At 39.0% G+C, this 24,437-nt stretch overlaps 1 protein-coding gene across 5 annotated transcripts in view; it reads right to left on the bottom strand.

Annotated features, from left to right (window-relative positions):
* shroom3 (shroom family member 3) overlaps nucleotides 1-24,437 on the bottom strand; it is a 158,312-nt gene that overhangs the window by 132,565 nt on the left and 1,310 nt on the right. For 3 of the 5 annotated variants that reach the window (XM_084383208.1, XM_084383207.1, XM_084383205.1), the window contains exons 2-4: nucleotides 4,683-4,837; nucleotides 4,303-4,362; nucleotides 179-238 (exon numbers count right to left, since the gene is read on the bottom strand). In XM_084383208.1, coding sequence (XP_084239334.1) covers nucleotides 179-238; nucleotides 4,303-4,362; nucleotides 4,683-4,837 — 275 coding nt within the window. Of the gene's footprint in view, nucleotides 1-178; nucleotides 239-3,956; nucleotides 4,017-4,302; nucleotides 4,363-4,682; nucleotides 4,838-24,437 lie in introns of those variants that run through there. The other 2 variants (XM_084383206.1, XM_084383209.1) reach the window with 2 other exon arrangements.

Below are 24,437 nucleotides of genomic sequence, written 5' to 3' on the forward strand. Positions count from 1 at the left end.
TTTATTTTATTAATTTTAATAATTATTTTCAATAATTATTAATTCCTAATAACCACACCTGCCCTACCATCCATTCCCAACACTGGCATGAGTAGAGCAGTTGCATCATACATTCGTCAGTGTGTGATTTGTCGCAGACTCAGGAGAGCTCCAGAAGGCCAAAGAATGAGCGACCTACCTGTGGAGCGTGTGGAACGCTCTCCACCCTTCACACATTGTGGCATGGACTGCTTTGGTCCTTTTGTGACAACAGAGGGAAGAAAACAAAACAAAAGATATGGTTTACTCTTCACCTGCTTTTGCTTAAGGGCCATCCACATTGAAATGTTAGGGGACTTGTCTACTGATGCCTTCATCAACGGCCTAAGGTGTTTTATTGCTGCTCGAGGTGCAGTCCGTCAAATCCAGTTTGACCAAGGCACCAGCTTTGTTGGAGCACAGAATGAATTCAAGGCAGCCCTACAAGAGTTTGATACAGAGAGACTCAGTACGTTTCTGTCACAAAAACAGTGTAACTTCATCCTGAACACACCCCACTGTAGTCATGCAGGTGGTGTGTGGGAGCGCCATATTAAGACTGTCAGAAGTGTTCTGAACACCACTCTGTCACTGTCCCATGGAAGACTCAACGATGCTTCACTATGAACTTTATTCTATGAAGCCATGGCCATAGTCAACAGTCGTCCACTCACCATGGATAACTTAAACAGTCCGGACAGCCTGGAACCATTCACTCCAAACCATCTTCTCCACATGAAATCCAACATGCCACTCCCTCCACCTGGCACCTTCTTCAGAGAGGATTTGTATGGAGCTAAAAGATGGCGCCATGTGCAATTTCTAGCAGAACAGTTCTGGAGCCACTGGAGAAAGAAGTATCTTCACAACATCATCATGAGGCAGCGTTGGCACTCCCAAAAGAGGAATCTACAAGTGGGTGATATTGTGATGGACATTGATGAACTGTTGCCAAGAGGCGAGTGGAGACTTGCAAGAGTCATAGGATAGGTCATTTGGATAGACTCGTGAGGAGAGTGAAAATCTCAGTTGGAGATAAGAGACTGAACAATATAGGTGATCGCTGTAGTAAACTTTCCATATTGGAGCGTCCTGTGCAGAAATTAGTCCTGCTGTTAGAGACTTCTTAAGTGGATAACTGGAAAGGGACATTGAGATTCTGAATGAGAAAATTATTCGTTTATATTGTTGTTTGATGCAAAACTCATAATTTGGTGGGAGTGTAAAATAACCCAATTTGTGTTATTTGAAAAAAAGTTTGTTTTATTGTGTAAGATGGTGGTGTTACTTCGTCATGCTTTTATTTTGAAAGTGACTCCCAGGTATCCTTGCGGAGTTCCTGTTTTAGTGAAGGGTAAAATGAAGTTGCGAAACGGCAAAATTGATATAAAATAACAATGGTTAAGGCATTAGCAACCCTCCGAAGAGGCACAAGGTTAGTATTTGTTGTTTTGTTGTTTGTTGTTTTTTAGTACATGGTTTGTCTCTAAATCATTTAGAAGTGCAGAATTTCTTTTAATTGATTTGGTCAATGAATTAATGTTAGCTTATTTTGCACTAGTATCTCATTTCAATATATTGCATTTCAATTTTGTTTTCTGTGCTTTATTTCCAGCTCTTACATTGTTGGTTTAGATTTGTAATAAATCTGAAAAAACATCAGTAAGTGTCTGACCATCTTTCGGGGGATCTGCTACAACAGCATCTAGAGCTTTTGCCTGTCTAGTGCCTTTCCTGGTTGCCAGTGCTCATGGGAAAATGAGTCCACTAGCAGGACATCTTAGTCGAAAGGTGAACATGGCCCAGGTATGCAGCTGCAGAGTTTGGCCTGCTACACAGTCCACTAGAAAAACAGACCTGAGAGCAGACAACTTCTCGTGGTACCCCATCAGGTTCCTGCAGGAAGCTGATCAGACCAAAACACACACCACTGCTCTCTGCTCGTCTGGAGGACCAATTCTCACGCCTTCCCTGTTTGCCATGCCCTCCTAATGCCATGTGTGCCTCTACACCTGTCTTACAGTGTGTGTGTGTGTGTGTGTGTGTGTGTGTGTGTGTGCGTGTGTGTGTGTGTGTGTGTGTGTGTGTGTGTGTGTGTGTGTGTGTGTGCGTGTGCGTGTGTGTGTGTGTGTTTGTGTCTAAAGTCTTAAGTCCTGCATTGCGTCATGTCTCTTACATGTCTTCCAGTGAATAAAAGCTGCAGTAGCAACAGCAGCCATGCTAGCGGTCACACCCTAAACCCAAATACCTGGCTTTGTACCAGCAGGACATCAACCTGAGTACTAAAAGAGATGCTATGTAACACAACACACCTTGTGGCAGGTATATTGGCGGTATCCTCGTCTTCCACTTAAATTTATATAGAACTACATACTGAACACAAAGATGGCACATATTCAGTCCAAAGAGAACTGTTCGGCTGATGCATACAACAAAAAAGTTTACTGCCTTCTAGGTATGCCACCCACTGAATATGCGCAAAAGAGTTTCTCCCGCCGGACCCACCTTTGAGTTCATGCTCTGCCTATAGATTGTGATGACATCACAGATTTTTTAAATCACTTTCTTCATCTTCAAGGAAAATGTAATAAATATGAAACCTACACGGTCTTAAAATTCATAATAAAAGAGGGTCATGGTTGTTTACATTTCATAGTGTCTTGTCAACAGTTTTACAGACATCACCTTTATAATGGTGCTCATATGGGGAAAATGCTTTCTGGGCCGCTGGGGAATTTTGGGTTGCAATACCATGGTCACTGGGAAAAATTTGACACATGGCAGAGAAGTGCCCTCGTAGCCAGGTCTGTAAGACATTCATGTTCTCACTCACTCGCTCACTCACTCACTCACTCACAAACTATTGAACCACCCAATGTGACCATCTTCACAAAACTTAACAGACATGGTCAAATTCTGTCCATTTCTGTCTGGAAACTCGTCATTTCATCTCTGATGTATCTGATTTCATAGTTTGATGTCTGCTTGTTAGCTAAATACAGTGTATAGCTAACCATTGCTGCCCTTGTGTTAACAACTAATTAGAATGCTATACATGCAATAAAAAGCTAACAGGCTATCCAACATCAAGCTAACCTCACTGTTGTGAACTCTATATCCTGTCATTCAACCCACGCCCCTGTGGGCCAAACCAAAGAACAATTATTGAAACTGAAACTATGGTTAACAATGAATACAATTAGGCAGGGTAGAATAATAACTGCCTAACAAGTACAGATAGGTGCTCTGTTATAAATAAACAGTGGCATGTTATGCTAACATTTTCTAGTGTTTGAGTTCACAGTTGTACAAAGTGTATTTTGGTCATTTTAAGTGTTAAATCATAGGCAACTGGACTTGTTTCAGTTTCTTGAAGACATTTCACCTTACTGGAGATGAGTTGCAGGCTAGTTACTTTCCAGTAACATCCAGTTGTCTATGGCACTTAGAATTACAATGACCTGGATGACTGAGAACCTTCATCACCATGTATTTTGGTAGACAAAAACATTTTAAAATCAATGTAGCACATTGCAAGGTGGGATTGTAGGGAAATGGACACTTTTTTGTTCTACTGTGTAATTTATTAGGGCATATTTAGTAGATTAAAAACTAAATAGGGATTTATTTTCATCACAGATTATGTTTGTTTGCTGACATTTACTAGCTATAATTTGCTAACGTTAACCAGTCAGAGCTGGTTAACTTAAGCTCACTAATGAAGAAAAATTTCGAAGTAGCCCGACAGTCACACAAGTGCAGAAAACCCTGCAAATTCTGCGAGGGGATCAGCTGGTATCAAGATTTTATTGACTTAATGATTAATCGGTGATACTTGAGAGATAAAAATATTGCTTTTGGGTTTCAGTTTTAGGCCCGTGCAGAAGTCAAACACACACACACACACACACACACACACACACACACAGTGTCTGTACCTGCGGATGGTGAGCTGCAGAGTTTTGTACGATCCTTTGACCAGAGTGATGGCCTCCTGTCTATATTAAAGTGAACCCTTCTTTTGAGACTAATTTTGGTCTGGTTATTGGTCCCTGATTTCAGGGTGGTGCCCCATTTTAACGATTTGAAGATTAATTTTATTCATTTTTATTTTATTAATTTTAATAATTATTTTCAATAATTATTAATTCCTAATAACCACACCTGCCCTACCATCCATTCCCAACACTGGCATGAGTAGAGCAGTTGCATCATACATTCGTCAGTGTGTGATTTGTCGCAGACTCAGGAGAGCTCCAGAAGGCCAAAGAATGAGTGACCTACCTGTGGAGCGTGTGGAACCCTCTCCACCCTTCACACATTGTGGCATGGACTGCTTTGGTCCTTTGGTGACAACAGAGGGAAGAAAACAAAACAAAAGATATGGTTTACTAGCTATAATTTGCTAACGTTAACCAGTCAGAGCTGGTTAACTTAAGCTCACTAATGAAGAAAAATTTCGAAGTAGACCGACAGTCACACAAGTGCAGAAAACCCTGCAAATTCTGCGAGGGGATCAGCTGGTATCAACATTTTATTGACTTAATGATTAATCGGTGATACTTGAGAGATAAAAATATTGCTTTTTAGGCCCGTGCAGAAGTCAAACACACACACACACACACACACACACACACACACACACACACACACAGTGTCTGTACCTGCGGATGGTGAGCTGCAGAGTTTTGTATGATCCTTTGACCAGAGCGATGGCCTCCTGTCTATATCCACTCAGCTCCACATCGTTAATGATGATTATCTCATCCCCCACCAGCAGAGGCTGCTCCAATCTGTCTGCTTTACCGCCCTCCTCCACCTGCACAGACACGAATACACAAATACATGTGAGGCCAAATATAATAACAAATTGACAAATTTATGTAACTTTATATAAATATGTTTGTGTGTATTTCACTCCTGATGAGGTCATAGCTCATACAGTTAGGTTCTGACCATCAAACACGTCCTGTGAGTGATAAAAAGCTCAGCAGGCAGTTGAGTGTTGGGATTTTTATGAGATCATCATACTCAGAAAAGAAAAACCTTGGACCTTGGAGTTCTACTGGTTTAACACTGCCGTCCTCCCTTACCTTCAGCCTTTGTGCTAAGCTTGGCTTAACATGTCCTGGACCTCTCTCTGTACTGGACATACAGTGATGAAATTTTTTAGTCACACTTTCTGTGGCAGCTGTTATCAGGGTTTCTATTGTTCTGGTAGTTAGGAAAGAATTTGTGTGTGCATGTGTGTATTATGTAGAGGGTTACTGTGGGGAAAAGTAGGAAGTCTAGGCTGTCTGCAGTTTGCCTAACTTGTCTCTATTATTATTTGTGGGTGATTTTTCACATAAAGTTCAGCATAAAAAACAAAGAGAAATTTAGTTGATGTGTTGTCTCTGTTTGTCTTCCTCTATTGTTAAATTTCAAGGTTTAATGTCACGTTTGCATCCCTGGCTAACTAGGTTGTAACAGTACCTGCAGTAGTGTTACTGTGTTTTTTAGTGTACCATTCTAGTTACAGGTTGCGTTGTAAAAAATATCAAGTATGTGGTAACGAAGTTGCTACAAAATAAAACTTAGGCTAACGTTGACCTGCTTTTTCCAAACAGGTATCCGGTTTAGAAACAGTCCAGGATGTCCTCGCAGGAGAGGGGTAGACAATATGTTGACATATAGGCTAGTCATGATAGCTTAAACTTTTCGGTGTTTAGAAATGAAGCAACTTGCTGGAAACCAGTCAAAATACTATTAAAAGAGGGGTCACGTGATGGCAAGCTAGAGGACAGACGTGTCGACCTGAGCTCCGTATTTATTGATTAAAATAACGATTCATATGTACTGATAGTCTAAAATAAGCCGAAGCCGGGTCAACCACCGCGGGCAATAATAATGCAGTTCCTCCGGTACCAGGATAAGGAGCGGGCCTTGACGGCGGCGCGACAGCTGGGTACGCTGCGACATGAAAACAACATCATCCGACTCTACCCGGATTACTCATTTGAGCTTCAGCAGAAACGGCGAAGATTCAACGAGACGAAGAAAATCTTGCGGGAGAAAAGAGTGGAGTATCGGCTGGTTTATCCTGCTCGCCTGCTCCTGAAACATGCTGGTAACCAGCATAACCTACACAGACCCAGATGAAGCCCGTAAATTCGCCGAAAACCTGTCCACTGCGCACTGATCACAAAAATATCTGGAGACTACCTGTTCCCCATTTATTCAACAGCAGTTAACACTCTGCATGGGCTGAGTAACATGCAGGCTCTCTTGGTGCCCGCCCCTGACCCTGGCGCCTATATTGGAGTAAGTGCATTACAGCAAAGCCTGCACCGTCGTTGTGAATAAACTTTTAAGTTTCCGGGACTTTTTGCTGGTGAGACTGTTTATCCGGAGTGATGATGGACACAGCCCAGTTATCTCTGGATTACTGTCCACCCAGTCGAGGAGATATGGGATGATTAACAGTTTTGTTTCTTTGTCTTTTCTCAAGGATAAACAATGGACATGATAATAATACCAAGTGCCATTTTTCTTTCTTTCTTATGCCACTCCGATCTTCTTCTTTTTACTTCTGTTAATTTTAAATAGCACATCAAGAGGGTAAGTTACCTAATTTTCTCTATCCACAGCTTTGGTTCATTTATACAGGCTAATGTAAATTGTCTTCTCACAACCCTTGAACTTATAATGTCTAACTTGATAAAAATGCTACGATCTTATTTGATTTTATTGACATAATACTCACTAGCCTATGTGATGTTGTGAATTTCTGATTTGAGGCTGTTTGGTTGAATTTATGGGTCAGGCTTATATTGACTTTGTATGGTTTATTAGTCAGGAAATAAGGACTTCTGATACTAAATGTCTCCTAGTTGCAACATGTCCCTATTTAACCTCTAACCTTTACATTGTGAATATTCATTCAGTACATAATACGGAGACCGCTGTTACGTTACCACCTATCATTGTGCTTTATGTGTACTTAGGAGGAGTACAAACTCGCGCATGTGTTCTTTTGGGTGATTTTCAACTCCCACTGTTCAGGGAAGGGGGTTGATGGGGGAGGGAAGAGGGAAGAGGGAGTGGGGAGGGGGGAAAGTGTTTTCTTTATATACATTCTCATGTTTATTTTTATTAATTTTCTCTTTCCTTATTTTTGTCATGAGAACTTCATTTTGGTGCAGTACAGCTAAACTTAAATCCAACGCTAGAAAATTACCTACCAACTTGGGTTGCCCTCACACCAACATTCATGCCAGGGAAATATTTAGGTCCTAAATACATTCAATACCACTTTTAATGACTACTTGGCGATCATTATCATGGAATATTAATGGCATACATAACCCAGTGAAGAGGAAACAAATTCTAACTTATTTAAAGAGAAACAGGACAGATGTGTGTTTCCTACAGGAGACTCATTTAAATATAAAAGAACACGAAAAACTAGGCAAGATATGGGGTAGCCAGATATTCTTCAGCTCCTTTACCTCTAGCTCCAGAGGAGTTTGCATTCTTATAAACAAACATTTTCCCTTCATACCAGAAAAAGTAGAACGTGACCCAGGTGGAAGATTTATAGTGGTAAGGGGTAAGGTGCTATCGGAGGCTATTACCCTGGTTAACATTTACGCCCCAAATCATGATGATTTGAACTTCTTCCAAACTCTATTCTTAAAACTATCTGAAATAGAGGGGGATATAATTATAGCCGGCGATCTTAACTTGACCCTAAACACTAAACTGGATCGCTCTTCTGATAAAAACCCAATGAAATGCAGATCGAGAAAAGTAGTTAACTCCTATATAAAGGACCTGGGGCTTTTGTGACATATGGAGATACACACACCCAAAAACAAAGGAGTACTCATTCTTTTCGCCAGTGCATAACTCCTTTACTCGAATAGACTATTTCATTATATCTATGACAATGGTTCACAGGGTTAGCAGCTGCGAATATCTACCCCGTGTAATGTCAGACCACGCCCCCATTTCTATGTTAATGCTTCCTAAAGACAACGTAGAGAAATTTTATAGGTGGAGAGTTAACCCCACGCTACTACACAATCCAGAATTTGATAAATATATCACCTCCCATATTAAATTATTTTTAGAGACTAACTCTGAAACTGCTCCGTCACCCTCTATCCTTTGGGAAGCCCTAAAGGCCTACCTGAGAGGACAAATAATTTCTTTCTCAAGTCACAGGAAAAAAGAATATTGGAAAGAATTGGAACTTTTGGAAGCAGAAATAAATAGCTTGGAAAAGGAACATCTTAAAACAAGATCGGAAGGCATACACAGGGCACTCTTAAGAAAACGTAACCAATGTAATGTATCGAACACCTACAAGTCAGAGAAAGCACTGCTTAGAACTAGACAAAGGTATTACGAACTGGGGGATAAGGGAAACAAACTATTGGCCTGGCAACTGAAAAAACAAATTTCCACCTCCATGACACAGAAAATTAAAAAACCTGATAACTCTACCACATACAACCCAAAAGAGATAAATAACTGCTTTCAAAAGTTTTACGAGAATCTATACTCATTGGAGTGCGAGAACACGGCAGATAAATGTGAGAAATTTCTATCCTCCTTGAATTTACCAAAAATATCACTCTTAGACCAAATATTTTAGAACAACCACTAACTAGTAATGAAATTTTAAGAGCTTTAACGTCTCTTCAGTCCGGAAAAGCCCCTGGAATAGACGGGTTCACACCCGAATTTTATAAAAAATACCAGAGCCACTTGATGAACCCTTTAATGGATATGTACCGCCACTCAATTGACAACAAGACATTGCCTCCAACAATTCAAGAAGCCCTCATTACGCTAATTTGCAAACCAGAGAAAGACCCCGAACTTATGGGCTCTTATCGTCCCATTTCTTTGCTCCCGGTGGAAAGTAAGATTTTCGCCAAGGCAATGGAGACAAGGCTAGAAAATCACCTATCATCACTCGTTCACAAAGATCAGACTGGTTTTATAAAAAACAGATCCTCGATGAACAATCTGAGACGCCTTTTCTACATAATATCAGAGGTGGGAAGTTCAAAGGATACACCTGTAATTGCTTCGCTAGACGCCGAAAAGGCGTTCGATCGCGTTGAGTGGTGCTACATGTTTAAAGTTCTAGAACATCTTAATTTTGGTAATTATTTTACAAACTGTGTGAGGCTTTTATATGATAAACCTAGGGCCAGAGTGAGCACCAACGGAACTGTATCTGGCTCCTTCACTATTGGGCGTGGCACAAGACAGGGGTGCCCCCTGTCGCCCCTGATCTTTGCTCTCATCCTGGAACCTTTGGCTCAACAAATTAGAGAAGATCCCAACATAATGGGAATCCCAATAGGGAACACTACACACAAAATTGCGTTGTACGCCGACGATATACTTTTGTTTGTAACTAATCCGGAAACATCACTTAAAGCCTTGCTACACCTAATTGACGGCTTCAGCAGCTTTTCTGGCTACAAAATAAACTGGACTAAAAGCGAGCTCCTCCCATTATCTAAGCCAGGCCTATCCACAAGGACTCTCTGTTCGCCCTTTCAGGTCAAATCTAAGATCAAATATTTAGGAATCATAACAGACGGTACTCTTAAGAACCTGTATAAGCTCAACTACCTACCTCTACTACTAAAGATTGAAAAAGACTTGGCTAGATGGACAACCCTTCCTCTGAGCCTTATAGGCAGAGTAAATGTTATCAAAATGAACATATTCCCTAGACTTATGTATTTATTCCAATCGATACCAATTGATCTTCCACGTTCCGTCTTCAACAAATACAATAAAATAGCTGGAAAGTTCATCTGGAGTAACAAGGCCCCAAGGATTAAAAGATCCACACTATGTCTACCGGTAGAGAGAGGAGGACTAGGACTTCCAGATATACAATTATACTTCTGGGCTGCCCAATTACGACCACTTTTTTACTGGTTCGGAGGTGATGAGACTCCCTCCTGGACACGAATAGAAAGCTATATCTTAAACATAGAAGACTTATCATTCATACCATATTGTTTTAATATTAAAACTGTAAAAAAACACACAAATAACCCAATCATTATTCACTCATTTAAAATCTGGGACAAAATTTGCCGTTATTTAGGCCAAGTAACTTCTTTATCTCCACTCACCCCTATAATGTCCAACCCTTCCTTAGAATTTGTACAGAAGGACCTGGGTTTTAAGGTGTGGGCCCAGAAGAATATAATTAAGATTGATGACCTATATGACGGTAACACACTAAAATCATTTCAGCAGCTGAGAGACTCCCATCATATCCCAGCCACACATTTTTATAGATATCTCCAGCTACGTCATTTTTTACGATCACAGCTGGGGGAAACCTTGGAAAAACCACAGCTTTCTCAATTGGAATCGCTGCTTACTCAAATAATTAATAGAAAACATATTTCAAGAACTTACAATCTTTTAATGACTAATAATAAAACTAGCACTAATCTGGTCAAAGAAAAATGGGAGAAAGACCTTGGAGTCCAAATAGATGACGATCATTGGTCCTCATTACTTGTTGATGCACAAAAAAGATTCATTAACACAAGATACAAAATCTGTAATTATAAAACAATGCACAGAGTATATTACACTCCTGAAAAAGTGAGCCGTTTCAAAGGCAATACATCTCCACATTGCAACAGATGTAAAACTGAGATTGGGGATTTCCTACATATGATCTGGACTTGTCCACAGCTAGAACAATGGTGGAAGGATATAGAACATACACTCAAGAAAGTCCTAAAAATGGAATTTACCTTATCGCCTTCTATAGTACTCCTCGGTGACTACTCTAATCTCCGGTTCAACTCAACACACTCAGCTGATTTCTTTGGGCTGGCTATGACGGCGGCAAAAAAATGTATTCTGTCCAAATGGATAGCTGAGGACCCCCCTAATCACTCTCACTGGGTAAACGAACTTAACTACTGTATGCCCTTAGAAAAGATCACATATAATGTAAAAGGTAACCCACAGAGACTTTTACAAAAATGGCAATCCTGGATTAACTTTCTAGAAACATGATTTGGTGAATCTGTACAGCACCACCACTTTTCATTTCATTTTAATTTTATCTTTTATTTTTCATTCTCTTTTTTAATTATTACTTTTATTTTACCTATCCTTTTGTAGGGTACTTTTGTGTAAATGTAGGTTGGGTCGCTTATATGAGAATGAATGTGTGAGTATATCTAGAACCATCCATATATCTGTGACTATACACTTGGTATTTCACCGGTGCTGATCTACCTCTATATGAGTCATTAGAATTGTGTAAATAATGTATAGATATTATGAGATGTGAATCGAACGTGGTAATAATAGACTATTTGGAGGATGTTATATATTTGAACCGAGTGCAGAATGCAACTTTTACAGATGGAAGAATATCTTGCCACACCACAGCACTGAAAAATGGTCGCTGCATAGCTAAACGGAAATTGGGCTCACTATTTTTATTTTTATCTAGTCTACCCACCTCCCCCTTTTCCTTTATAAGTACGCATATACGGGTAGGCATATGTTTGTGCGAATGCTTGTGTAGACGTGTATGTGTGTGTGGGCAAACCTAGGTATAAGTCTGCATGCGCGTGACTGTATATGTATATTAAGACTGATTTGTGCATACATTTGTAATTATTATTTATTTATTTACTTTTTTTTTTGTTTTTTTGTTTATGGTACCTTTGTATAGATACATTATTATATCTTGATTTATTCTTGCTTTTTGTTCTACACTGCAAAAGTTCAATAAAAATAATGTTCCAAAAAAAAAAACTATTAAAAATTAGTTTGTTTGCCACACTGGTCCTTGCATTTACCCAAAAATTTCCCCAACACCTGTCTTAACCTCAGCTTTACCTAGCTAACATGACACAGTGAGAAAAGCAGCTAGATTAGCAATGATAATGCTAACTACACACAAAGTTAGCTTTACAGGTAGTGAGAAATTAATGAGTGCCCCAAAATATTCACCAGCAGCATGTTTAAAGCACCCCCTAACACATGTTAGCATTTAGCAGTTCATGTTTAAGTTACGTTAGCATTTAAGATGAATTCCCTGCTATGCCACACAAGAGCAGAGACCCTCCCTGACTCTGGATATTAAATTAATCATGCAGTAGTGCATGTCTGAGAGTTCTGCTGTGTCCTCAAAATATAGCAGGCACTGGATTGACGGCTTTTAGATGAATGCAGTGCAAACAGGAAAAGCTCCTCTCATAGTAAACTGTGCTAAACCAGATTTAATGAGTGTTATTTATCAGCCACACAGTACACCTGTTTAACTTTTTTCTCTGAAACAGACTGATGTCTGCACCTGCATTAGCTGTCACTCATAGAAACACTTAATGTGGATCAAACTTATCATCAGTATTGTAAAACATTCACACAATTTATTGAACAGCTATGAACACAGTAATCATGTGATTTATCTTACTAAAGGTTTCCTGCTCACCACCTTTGCGTACTTTGCACCATATAACACCATAGGCTCTGACAAATTTGCTAGATGCTAATAGCTAATTCTGTACTGTAACCAGGATATTTCCTTCTTGAGCCATTTTCCACCCTTTACTTTTGTGATTTGTGCAGTGTAAGGTACAAAAACAGCTCAGTCCTAATCCTAAAAGCCTTCTCTTGGAAAAGTGTAACACACAAAATACAAACATACAGTAGCGTAATTCTAAACTTTATGTTATCTGTATAGTCATATGGTATTTTTCTATTGTAATCATCTCAATGTTGTGACACTATAGAGAGAAAATCATTCTGAAATTACATTTTTCTTAATCATACAGTATAATATTAGAATTAGCTAGCTGCAAAACTAGACAAATGATAATGGGCTGGTAAGTATACTGACTTTTTGCCTGGGAGCTTTAGCTCTAGCTTTAGCTTTAGTTTTGCAGCTAGCGACAATGATTTCAGTCGGCAAGGTTGACAGTCATCGTGTAAAATGGGGTTAGGGTTAGGCCTGTTTACTTCTCTGAATCAAGGACAACGTGTTTCAGAAAAAATGAAGAATGTGGTAAATGTGCCATTATTGTAAACGGCAAGAATATTCCACGCTAAATTAGTCGGCTTGAATGACTTGCAACAAAAACTTAACTGACAAATGAGTCACAGTCAGTCTGACACACACACACATACACAACTGTGTGTGTATGTTGTGTTTGTGTGTGTGCGTGTGTGTGAGTGTGAGTGTGTGTGCGTTCGTCCTTTTTAAGGTCACATTGTCTCAACATGTGTCTGCAAACACTGTACATCACCAGCTCAGACTGCCTTCCTGGATGTGTTTGGTGGATGAATTCATTCAAATAAAACATGTTTTCTGCTGTGGCTCTGATTCTCATGTGATGCACAGTGAACTAAAACAGTTCAGCTGAGACCAAAAACCAGGTGTGCCTCTGTACTCTGAGTGTGAGTTGATGCAAGAGACAACTTTCAGCCCACTTCGCTGCATTGAGACCAAAAACAGTAAGTTTATCTGCTGGTAACCCTGAACAATGAATCTACTGTACCTTTTTGTTTTGGAAATGGAGATGAGGAAGCTGCTAGCCATAATTTTGGTTTGTAGTTTGAGATTTTCAGATAACTCAACCTTTGAAAGTCGACCTGACCACAGAAGAAGTAGAATATTATTATATTATATTATTTTTTTGACGCTAGCGTGGAAAGCAGCAGATTAGCACAATGACCAAGTTACAATAGATAATATTACTAGGGTTTACTCCATTAGTGCAATCATCTCATTGAAATTAATAAGGAGCCTGTTGTTTTGACACATGCTGAAGTTGTCTGAACATGGACTTAATCACAGTCCATCACAAATACTGATACAATGCAACGCAGCATTAAGACAAAATTTTCACCTGGAATGAACATGTGATCTGTATGTGGATACTTCATTTGGATCAGAAAAAACTTGTGTTAATGCAGGTGTACAAAAAACAATCAGCACTCTATTGGATGATCCTGACCACATCTGTATGATCTGCTGTCTTCTGCCTTTGACATGACCCTCACCTTGCAGTTTGTAGCGGTCCTACCTTGTTTCTGTTGACCTGAAACACACCATGTTTATTCAAGGTAGGGTTGGGTACTGTTTACATTTGACCAAATACCAATGCGATACCGGTATACTTGTATCTGTGTGGAGCCAGAACAGTTACAGCGAATTTTGGTAAAAAATTGTTATTGAAAAAAAACCTGAACTGACCAAGGAAACATTGGTATTGAAACATCTGTATATGATAAAGTAGTGTTAGCATTGAAACATATATTTGGTCCTAAAAAAGTTATATTGAAAAATACAACACACTCATTAAAAGTTATTTTATTATACTTTGGTTTTATTTTGTATTTTAATGTGTTTTTCAAGGACAATCATCAGATTTTTTTCTTCATGTGTGTCTTTATTTCAGTGACAGGAATTTTTACGTGGAGAGGGGGGTTTGAGCGGAGGGGCAGAGTGAGTGTGATTTAGATATTTGCATACTGATGAGGAGCAGTCTCTCATGTGGGCCAGAGGTCTGCTCTGACCCTGGCAGACAGCAATAGCTTCCAGACGATCACCTGAAACTCCCAAGCAGCAAGTGCGTTAAGTCTGTTTCTCTCTGTTAATTTATCACATAAAACTGGGATGGATTAAAGTACACTTTAATTTACTTTATTTTGGTCTGGCAGAGGACTGCTAGAACAAGCTCTGACGTTAGCCAATATCAGGGTCTAGCTTTATATGAAAACAGGGGAGTTGGTGAACTCATGAAAGCCATCAGTGTGTGGCCATGTCAAAGTACTACAGTCAGTGTGCTTGTGGCACAGTTCAGATTTACAGCAATTTCTTCAATGTCCTAGATATGAGTCATAGTTTCCATCAATGTGTGTATTTTATTTCTTTCATACTGTCCCTGACGTAAGCTATATTAGCTAACATTAGCTGTTATTAGCCAACGTTAGCTGAAATAAGCTAATACTAGATCTTGTTTTCCAGCAGGCTGCCAGACTGGAATATCATTAATTAAAAATGAACTTCAATCCAGCTCGGTTCTATGCGAAAAAAATAACAGCAGAAACAGACTTAACATACTGTTTGGAAGTTTCAGGTTAAATCATGGAAGCTGTGTGCTAGGTGTATGCTCGCATCAGAACTTTGTCTGCTCCGTAACTGCAAATCTGCTGGAGTTTCCTCCTCTCCACGCCAGAACAGTGAAGGAAGTTGAAACTGAAAACCAGTGACACTGAAAAAATGACTGACATCTTAAGAAAACCTGTCACTGAAAAAAATCTGAAGACTGTCACTGAAAAATTGGATTAGATTGCATGCAATCTAATTAATTCCAAGCTTTGTGATTGATTAATTGAAATGAATTGCACAAACCAGTATATGCCGTAAGCATTTACATTTTTATTTAATGAAAATGAATTTTGTTTGATGAGTGAATCAATGCATAAATGGACATTCTAAATTTTAAAAGTAGGTGATATTTCAGGCTTGAAGAATGAAAATTCCTTTCTGCATAAATTGCACAAAACAGTGCTCCTGTAAACAATTCCATCTGAGCGTTATTTCCAGCTGCACTCCGTGTGTTTTGGTATTTTTATGATCTCCCCCAACAATGTTTTATAATTTTTGACAAATCGCTTAATTTTGGATTGGACTTCAGTGGAATCTGTTACTTTTGTGTCATCCACCAAGCTTGGCTTCTGGTGTAATAAGAGTGCCGTGGCTCCTGTATGAATGGGGCAGTTTGTAGTTAGGGAGTGGAGAGCAACCCATGCCATTGCTTTCCATGCTAGTTTTTCTTTATGATGTTGAAAAGGCAGTCTGGTAGTGATAGTATAACATCCAACGTTAACCACCACCCATTCTCTGTTTGAGAATGAATGTTAACAGTTAGACAGGAAGAAACGCTATCTGGAATCGGGCTTTTCCATTCAGTAAGCCTGTGGTCAGCAGACTTTAGTCGTCTGCCTACATCATGTTTACAATGCTAGTGTCAAACATGGAGGTAATGTGTTTAGTGTCGTTAGGTCAGGGGGTGTCATAGAGCAAGATTAATCTGCGTATAACAATGACATAATAGGTAATTTAGTTCAACTCAAAAAATGTGTTTGTAATGTTATTATAAACAATTATAAGAAACTCAGGCTGTTGTTAACATTCTTAAAGAGGCACTATGTAATTTTGGAGAAGGAAGTCAAACTCAGAATTTTAATATACGTATACAATATTAATGAGGTAATAATACAAACTCAGAAACATTTAGTTTTATCCATAACTGAATAAACAAACTGTTCTTAGAGCAAAAATAAGGTGCCCAGAGAACATAAACAACAGTAGTAAACAGTTTGAAATCGTGTTGTCCTTTAAGGCCAGTTTGTTTATTCAGAGAGTTTTTTTGTTTAGTTTGTTTATGCATAAAAAAATCAGTCTATGATACTAATAGATCAACATTGTTTTATTAACACATAATGTTAATAAGTAACCATATATATATTTTTATGCGTTACTTTTTCTGTAATTAATTAATCGAAATTAGCGTGTTATTTTGACAGCCCTGAAAACAATATATCAATATATAATAAAATAATTTTAGATGTCTGTTTTATTTTCAGTGTACATTTTTTCAGGACAAAATATTTGTTTCAGTGCCAATACAAATTTTTCAAGTACACGTTTCACCGCTATGTTTTGTTCTGGCTCAATATACCTGTACCTAAAATTTGGGCCATGTACCCAGCAGAAACCTTTTCTCAGTACTTTACTCTCTCTGTGATAACAAAACTCTCCAATCAATTCCAAAAAATAAGTCACCATTGACCTACAAAACCTTCAAAAGATAAGGTATTCAAAGACCTGAAAGCAGCTGGATGAACTGTTTTTATTCTGTGCACTTAACTCAACCTGAATAACTAGACTAAAGTGCAGAAACTGGTGCAATATCAGCACAGTGGTAGAGGGCAGCAGTTAGCCTTTGTAGCATCTATAGTGCCTGATCCAGTATGTAGTGCTAGCATACTGTAATATTTTTCTTCGTAAATAGTATGCAATCCATGTACTATTGGTTTTATACAAAGGGTTTGGACATATTCAAATATTTCCCACACTGTCTTGCGTACTAAACAGCTTGTTTGTAAGGAATTTGGGGCTGTGCGGGTTTTCAGGCTATCAAACGTTATACTCTTCAGCTTCGAGATATATTTGGTGTTTGACCAGGTGTTTCATCAGGTTAGACATGTTGCCCTGGTCAGCTTTATTTGCATAATGTAGCGAGTGCTACCCTGACTCACTGTTACTTGCTGCAGGCATGACATCATCTTTAATTTGAATCAGTAATCAATAGTACCAATGTAATTTTACCCAACCCGAGCTCAAAGGTTCACTAGTTCTGCCATATCTAATTATATTGAGATCTGATCACAATGCAGGCTGAACCAAAATACCCCCACTACTTAATACCTCCCACTACCTGATTGCCCTTCCTACTTGGAATTTATTAGGGAACTTTAAATATGGAATACTGCATGTAAGAGCAATAAGATGCAGTTCCTTTTATGGCCACTAGTTGCTGATTCAAGAAAAAATCCCATTGCCATTCAAACAAATGGGAAAACTCCAAACTTCTCTATACAACAGCAAAGTCAATACAGTTAGTAAGGTTTATGTGAAGTGTATCTATAGGTGTGTTTTGAGACACATTTACCTTGATTTAAAGATATCTTATCCTATCAAACTCTGGTAGCCCCTTCATTGTCTCACCTATGACAATCTTTGACCACATTTATATTTTCTGGTTTCAGTAACTGACAAGGATGAATCTGAATCTGACCAGCAAACAGATTTGAAATGTCTGTAGATAATTGTACAGATCAAAGGTCAGGCATGACATGAGGGGTAGAAATACAGTAACACCAAAAAGTGCCTTTATTGATAGTTGTTTTCACAGACTTTCCTGTGACTGACAAAGGTATCTAACACTGTTCTGAAACAATAAACTCCACCCATCTGGGACTCTTCGAATGTTAAAGCAACTGCCAAGAATTTCTTGCAGGGTGTGTCTGACCCGCTTCTGAATTACAACATGTGTTGCCTTTTAAACAGAAGAATAATGTGTTTTGGTAAAGACACTGCAGCAAAAGACATTTCAGCAAACACATCAGAAAATAGGGGATTGGTGAAACATTGTGACCACTGACAAAGAAAGGTTCAAATGTATCTAAATTGTTAAAATGGAAATATGATATAAACAAGTAAACACAAATGTGAGATGTGTTTAATGACGTGTGCTAGTGCAAAGGAAATCAAACATCCTGGACTGTGAAAAAGAACAGTGTGTTAAAATGTAAACCATTCCTCGGCTCTGGAGAACGGTGCACATGCCTGCACTATTTGCCTTTTTCAGAAATAAATATACCCAAATAAGGCCCGCAGAATCACTCAGTACCTCAATGTGTGTGTGTGTGTGTGTGTGTGTGTGTGTGTGTGTGTGTCACTAACTTTGGTATTCCAGCTGAAATTCATTATCCTGCAGACAGATATCCAAATAGAGCGGCTCAGCCTGTTCATACTGTGACTGAAACAACATACCTTCTCTAATCAATAAAGACTGTGTGATTTGGGAAAATATCCTCAGACAGCTGTGTATGGTGTGTGTATATGTGTGTGTGTGTGTGTGTGTGTGTGTGTGTGTGTGTGTGTGTGTGTGTGTCTGAGTGTGTGAGTGTGTGTTTTGTTGACTTGTAAGAACTTTAAATGAAGCAGTATCTACTTCTGACGTTCCTTTCAGGAAGTTGTCACTATCTAATAAATTCAAAAACCAAAAGAAGCTGGCTTTTACTCCCAAGTATGGGTCAACAGATTGTAATTTAAATGGGTGTTCCAGCTAATTTTGTACTCCAGTTCCAAAAAGTTGTGGGACTCACAAGACTTTTTCTCCCTGATATGGGTCATGCTCTAAATACTCCTACATAGCCTATAATTCAAATATAAATTTGTATTTCCAAGCCAAGACTGAGGCAACCCAGCAGCATCAATGTTATTTATTCAGATTTGACAAAACTTCTCTTATTTTGGTATTTATTTGTATTGATGTATCCAGTTTACTTCTCAGGGACAGTGCATATTAATGAACATTGTTGTAATTATGTCAGAATTAGCCAAGCAGCTAATTTCATCATCTGTAGTCCCTGGCCAGCAGTAAAATTGGCAACCTAAAATCAAGAAACAAAGCATTTTTATCCACCATTCATTGCATTTGTGGCAACATTTTATATAACAGCTTCACTGCCACATACAGCTTCAGCACCGCAGAGATCTCCAGCGCCCAACCCTCCGAAAACCAAACCAAACTCTAAATAGAACCAAGTTGAAGGGCCATTCTTTACACTAGTACATATCAGTTTTATTGGATCTGACAGGAGCCCAAACCAGCCCATCCTCATCAGAAAAAAGTACACACAGGTTGACTGTGAGAGCAGCTTATAACAACCTACAGTGACATCGGTTTTAAGGCGGTGACCTCTACAGACAGTAGTAATTATCACGGCAGCAAAAAAGGTGAAGGTCAAGTGGGCTAAAAAAGCATAGGATTTCATGTCCAGTGTGATACCAGAAAAAAACAACAGTAAGTTATTTTAGCTTATTATTGTAGTAACATAGTTATTTAAACCCAAACCAAGATCTTTTCCTAAATCTAACCAAGTAGTTTTCTGGCCTAAATCTAGACGTGTTGCCCTTGTCAGCTTTATTTGCATTACAAATATTGCAAGTGTAACCCTGACTCACTATGCCTTGTTGCAGGTATGGCATCTTGCACTCTCTCTTTCTCTCTATAGTGTTACTTTAAAGATGTTCTCTCAGTCACCAAAATTTGGCTCCATTTGATTTAATGTGAATCAGTAATCTGTAGTACCAATGTAATTTGGTCGGTACCCTTAAAAGTACTGAGTTTGGTACCCAGCCCTAGTTCAAAGGTTCACTAGTTCTTCCATATCTAATTATAGTGAGATCTGATCACAATGCGGGCTGAATCAAGATACCCCCACAACTTAATACCTCCCACTACCTGATTGCCCTCCCTATTTGGAATTTATTAGGGAACTTTGAATATGAAATACCAGAGGTGGGAATTGTGGAGTCATCACGTCATCTCCATGCCATGTATTTGTTCTGCTCAGTCACTGAACCAGGTGCATTCACTAATTAGCTCACCTTCCTGGCTGAAGAGCTGTGCTGATTGGACTCAGCTGGTTTAGTGCATGAACAGAACAAATACATGGCATGGAGATGACTTGATGACTCCACAATTCCCACCTCTGTGAAATACTGCATGTAAGAGTAATAAGATGTGGTTCCTTTCATGGCCACTAGTTGCTGATTCGTGAAAAATTCCCATTGCCATTGAAGCGAATGGGAAAACTCCAAACTTCTCTATACAACTACAAAGTCAATACAGTTAGTAGGGTTTATGTGAAGTGTATCTATAGGTGTGTTTAGAGACACATTTACCTTGATTTAAAGATATCTTATCCTATCAAAGCAAGATCTTTTCCTAAATGTAACCAAGTAGTTTTGTAGCTAACTGCGACTGTATGCCAAAGGTCTGCTATGCCTGTCGCTGGTTCGCTGCAACAGTCAGACATACACTGATCAGCCACAACATTAAAACCACTGACAGGTGACGTGAATAACATTGATCATCTCATCACAATGCGATGTTCTGCTGGGGAACCTTGGGTGCTGGCATTCGTGTGAATGCCACTTTACACGCACCACCCATCCAAACACTGTTGTGGACCAAGTACACCCCCTCATCACAACAACACTACCCGATGGCAGTGGCCCTGACACACTGCAAACACTGCTCAGGAACAGCTCGAGGAACACAATAAAGAGCCCAAGGTGTTGACTGGGCCTCCGAATTCCCCAGATCAAATCTTGGGATCTGTAAGACATGCTGGAGCAGGTCCGATCCATGGAGGCCACACCTCCCAACATACAGGACCCAGATGATCCACTATAAAACGCCCTGGTGCCAGACACCACAGGACACCCTCAGAGGTCTTAAGTCCATGTCTTGACAGGTCAGAACTGTTTTGGCTGCACAAGGGGAACCTTCACAATATTAGGCAGTTGGTCATAATGTTATGCCTGATCGGTGTATACTGTGTCATTTTGGACGTCGGTATTCAGTTGTTTAGGTAGGGGAACGTGTTGCCCAAATACATGCTGTATCTTTCATCTAGCAGTCTTTATATTTGATTGGACCTAAATCAGACTGAGTCCAAATCATATCAAGTCAAAATGGGTAGGGTCTTGGGCTATAACCACAGAATCAGAATCAGAATCAGGTTTATTGGCCAAGCATGTGAAACACATACAAGGAATTTGAATTGTCTTTTTTCTTAGCACCCAGCACACAGGTCTCAGCCATCAATCAGTCTAATTATCCTTGGATCCCTTTCAGGGCGAGTCTGTCTTTTTGAAAAGGAATTCATGCATCTCTACTGTGGTCAACTAATCAAAATGCAGACTGGGAGTTTATCATTCATTATGTTACAGATTGTTTCTGTCCTTTAAAGGTCAGTGTGTGGTATTTGGTGGCATCAACATGTAGTGTGTTGCTTTTATGATATTTGTCTCTAGTGTATTGCTTTTATGTTCTCATGTAAAGTGTCTTTGAGTCTCATGAAACGCGCTATACAAATAAATATTGTAATGTATTATTATTATTATTATTATTATTATTATTATTATTATTATTATCATTATTGTTATTATTATCTAGCAAAGCAACCAACAACTCATCTCAGCCTCCACCCTACAGTGTTTGGTTTGTCTGTTGTAAGCTACTGTAAAAACCTTGCAGTGCTAAAACTCAGCAGAAGAGAAACTGCTCCCTTTGACATCATACTAAGGAAACGAAAACAAGCATTTTTAGGTGATTATACACTAATGAAAACATAAATGCACATAAATCCCCCTAAATCATACACAGGACCTTTAAAGAAAGTTACAGTGGTCCCAGGCATATTGGTGCCTAAGATGTCACTTATACTTCAGAGAATGTTGGCTACAAACTTGTTGATGAAGGTTCTATGGTAAGCTGCTATGGTAAGCAGACTAGATCCATGTTGAACCTTGAGCAGTAGATGTTCACAGTGGAGAGTTTAGGTTAAAGATTTGCCATTCACCTTCATTTTTAAGGCGAGACCCTGGTAAGGAAATGTTAGTGCACACATCCAATTTGATGCCAGTCATGAGACCTTCAGATTAAGACTTATTAGGACCGTTAACCTGAGTTGAACTGCCAGGACTAACAGAAACCTTCACTGCAACCTCTGACCCCAGCTCAGAACTACGAGAAACGCACTGCACTGATGATAAACAAGCTGAGGGTGCCAAATCTGTTTGATTCTACTCTTGCTGATAAAGGCCTCATCTGTTAACCACTTGAACAAATCTGAATCTGAAAATTTAGAACAGTGGGTACATGTCTTTTTCGTTTATCTGATAATTTCTCGCTCAATCAAATCACTGTTATGTAGTTGAGCAGTGTGAAGTGAAACATAAGACTCTGTTAATGAGAACTATAAATCAGTGAGCCTGTATTTCAATAATATTTTATATGTAAAAATACTATGCCACAGTAAAAATCTTGTATTTAAGATTTGACTAAACTCAATTGAGAAATACAAAAGTAATATCAATAAAATGTACATTAAGTATCAAAAGTTGTAAAGTAATAAAAATGTTTCCTTTCAGAGTGTCATAATAGCATATATCATTATTTAATTTATTATAACGGAAGCATTAATACAAGGGCATCATTTTAATGTCATTTTTTTTTATTTTAACTATATTTATTGTTGGATATTTGGATCTATAATTATCATATTGTATACATTGATCATATGTTATTTTGAAAATAAAAAGAAACTAGTAACACTTTCAGGCAAATGTAGTCGAGTAAATACCACACTATTTCATTCTGAAATGTAGTGGACTAGGATTTTAAAGTAAAGTGGAAACAAAAAAAAGAAATTACCTCAAAATTGTGCAGTATTTCAGTAAATGTTACTTTCTACCACTGCTGTTTTTAAGCGTAGTATAGGTGATAATGGAGAACAGGACAGACCAGAAAAGATGTTCAACCAGCAGAGACACAACAGAACGTCCACTGCTCAACACACATTGGAGAGGAAAGAGGAGGAAGAAGAGATTCAGCTTGGTTTTGTTGTTCAGTGTTGGTGGAGAGCTTTGCAAAAATAACCTGAAACCTAGTTTCAATGCATCATTTTGACTGTGCTTCCAGGTTTAGCCACCTTAGTATGGGCACCTTGTTATGGGTAACAAGCTGAAAGAGGTGGAAAGAAGTATTCAGCAACCAGTGATTTTGCTGGCTTATTAAACAACTGTCAATTTTGTCAGCTGTAGTTAATTAATTTCTGTGACTTGGCCAGCTACAAAATTTAACTCTCTGCCCCCCAGTGTTGCATTGAAGACTTTTTCTGTTGAATAGTGTTTCCCAGTGTGCTTACCGTAGCACCTTATCCCTATGTTGGGCATAGTTCTAGGGACCCAGACACAACTAACAAACATCAGAGAACTAGTTGTGGCAAAGTTCAACTTTTGTATCACCTCACACGACCTGTATCTTGACCAAATTGTTGCACTTGACTACAGCCAATGGCCACTAGCTCGTACATTTTGCACCTGCGTGAGATTAAATAAATCTCCAAAAGGGAAATTGTTAAGATAAATCCACATTTTTTTTTGACACCACTCCCTGACACACTCAATACAGCCACTTCGAATCAAGGATATGTCAGCAGAGGTGATGGGTGCTCTTCTCGTGCACTGACTGGCTCTGTTGCCAATTCAACATGCTCAATCTTCTTAAAAAGCCACAGACAAGGGCTCATTAGTGCCAAAAGTGAGGGCCACACCACAGAAACAAGTCAATAGCCCTTTTCAGACAGAGATTCCGCAATCGGCCACAACGGAGGCTCGCCTCAACAACAGCTTTTTCACACTGAGCCATATAAGTTTGCAAATAACTACAACTACAGAATAGTTGAAGACGAACAACACATTGTGAGTTCAAGTCTTTTGCTCGACATCACATCACACAGTCTCCACAGCGGGAGTTAACAGTAAACAGCAGGATCTGTCTGGCTCTCGCTGCCAGTGCAGACGTTGTTTTCCAGGTGGAATTATGATGAAGCATCGGTAGGACAGACAGGGTGACTAATACTTTTCAACATATATCTGCATTCTATGTGCATATCTGCATTTTCATCTGAATATAAGTTGCCAAAGACACTACCTGCTACCACATTACTGTTGTTTGGTCTTGTAACGTTGCTTTGTGGGTTGAAGT

This window comes from Pagrus pagrus (genome assembly GCF_965226575.1).
Source record: "Pagrus pagrus genome assembly, chromosome: 19".
In the NCBI taxonomy this organism is placed as follows: Eukaryota; Metazoa; Chordata; class Actinopteri; order Spariformes; family Sparidae; genus Pagrus; species Pagrus pagrus.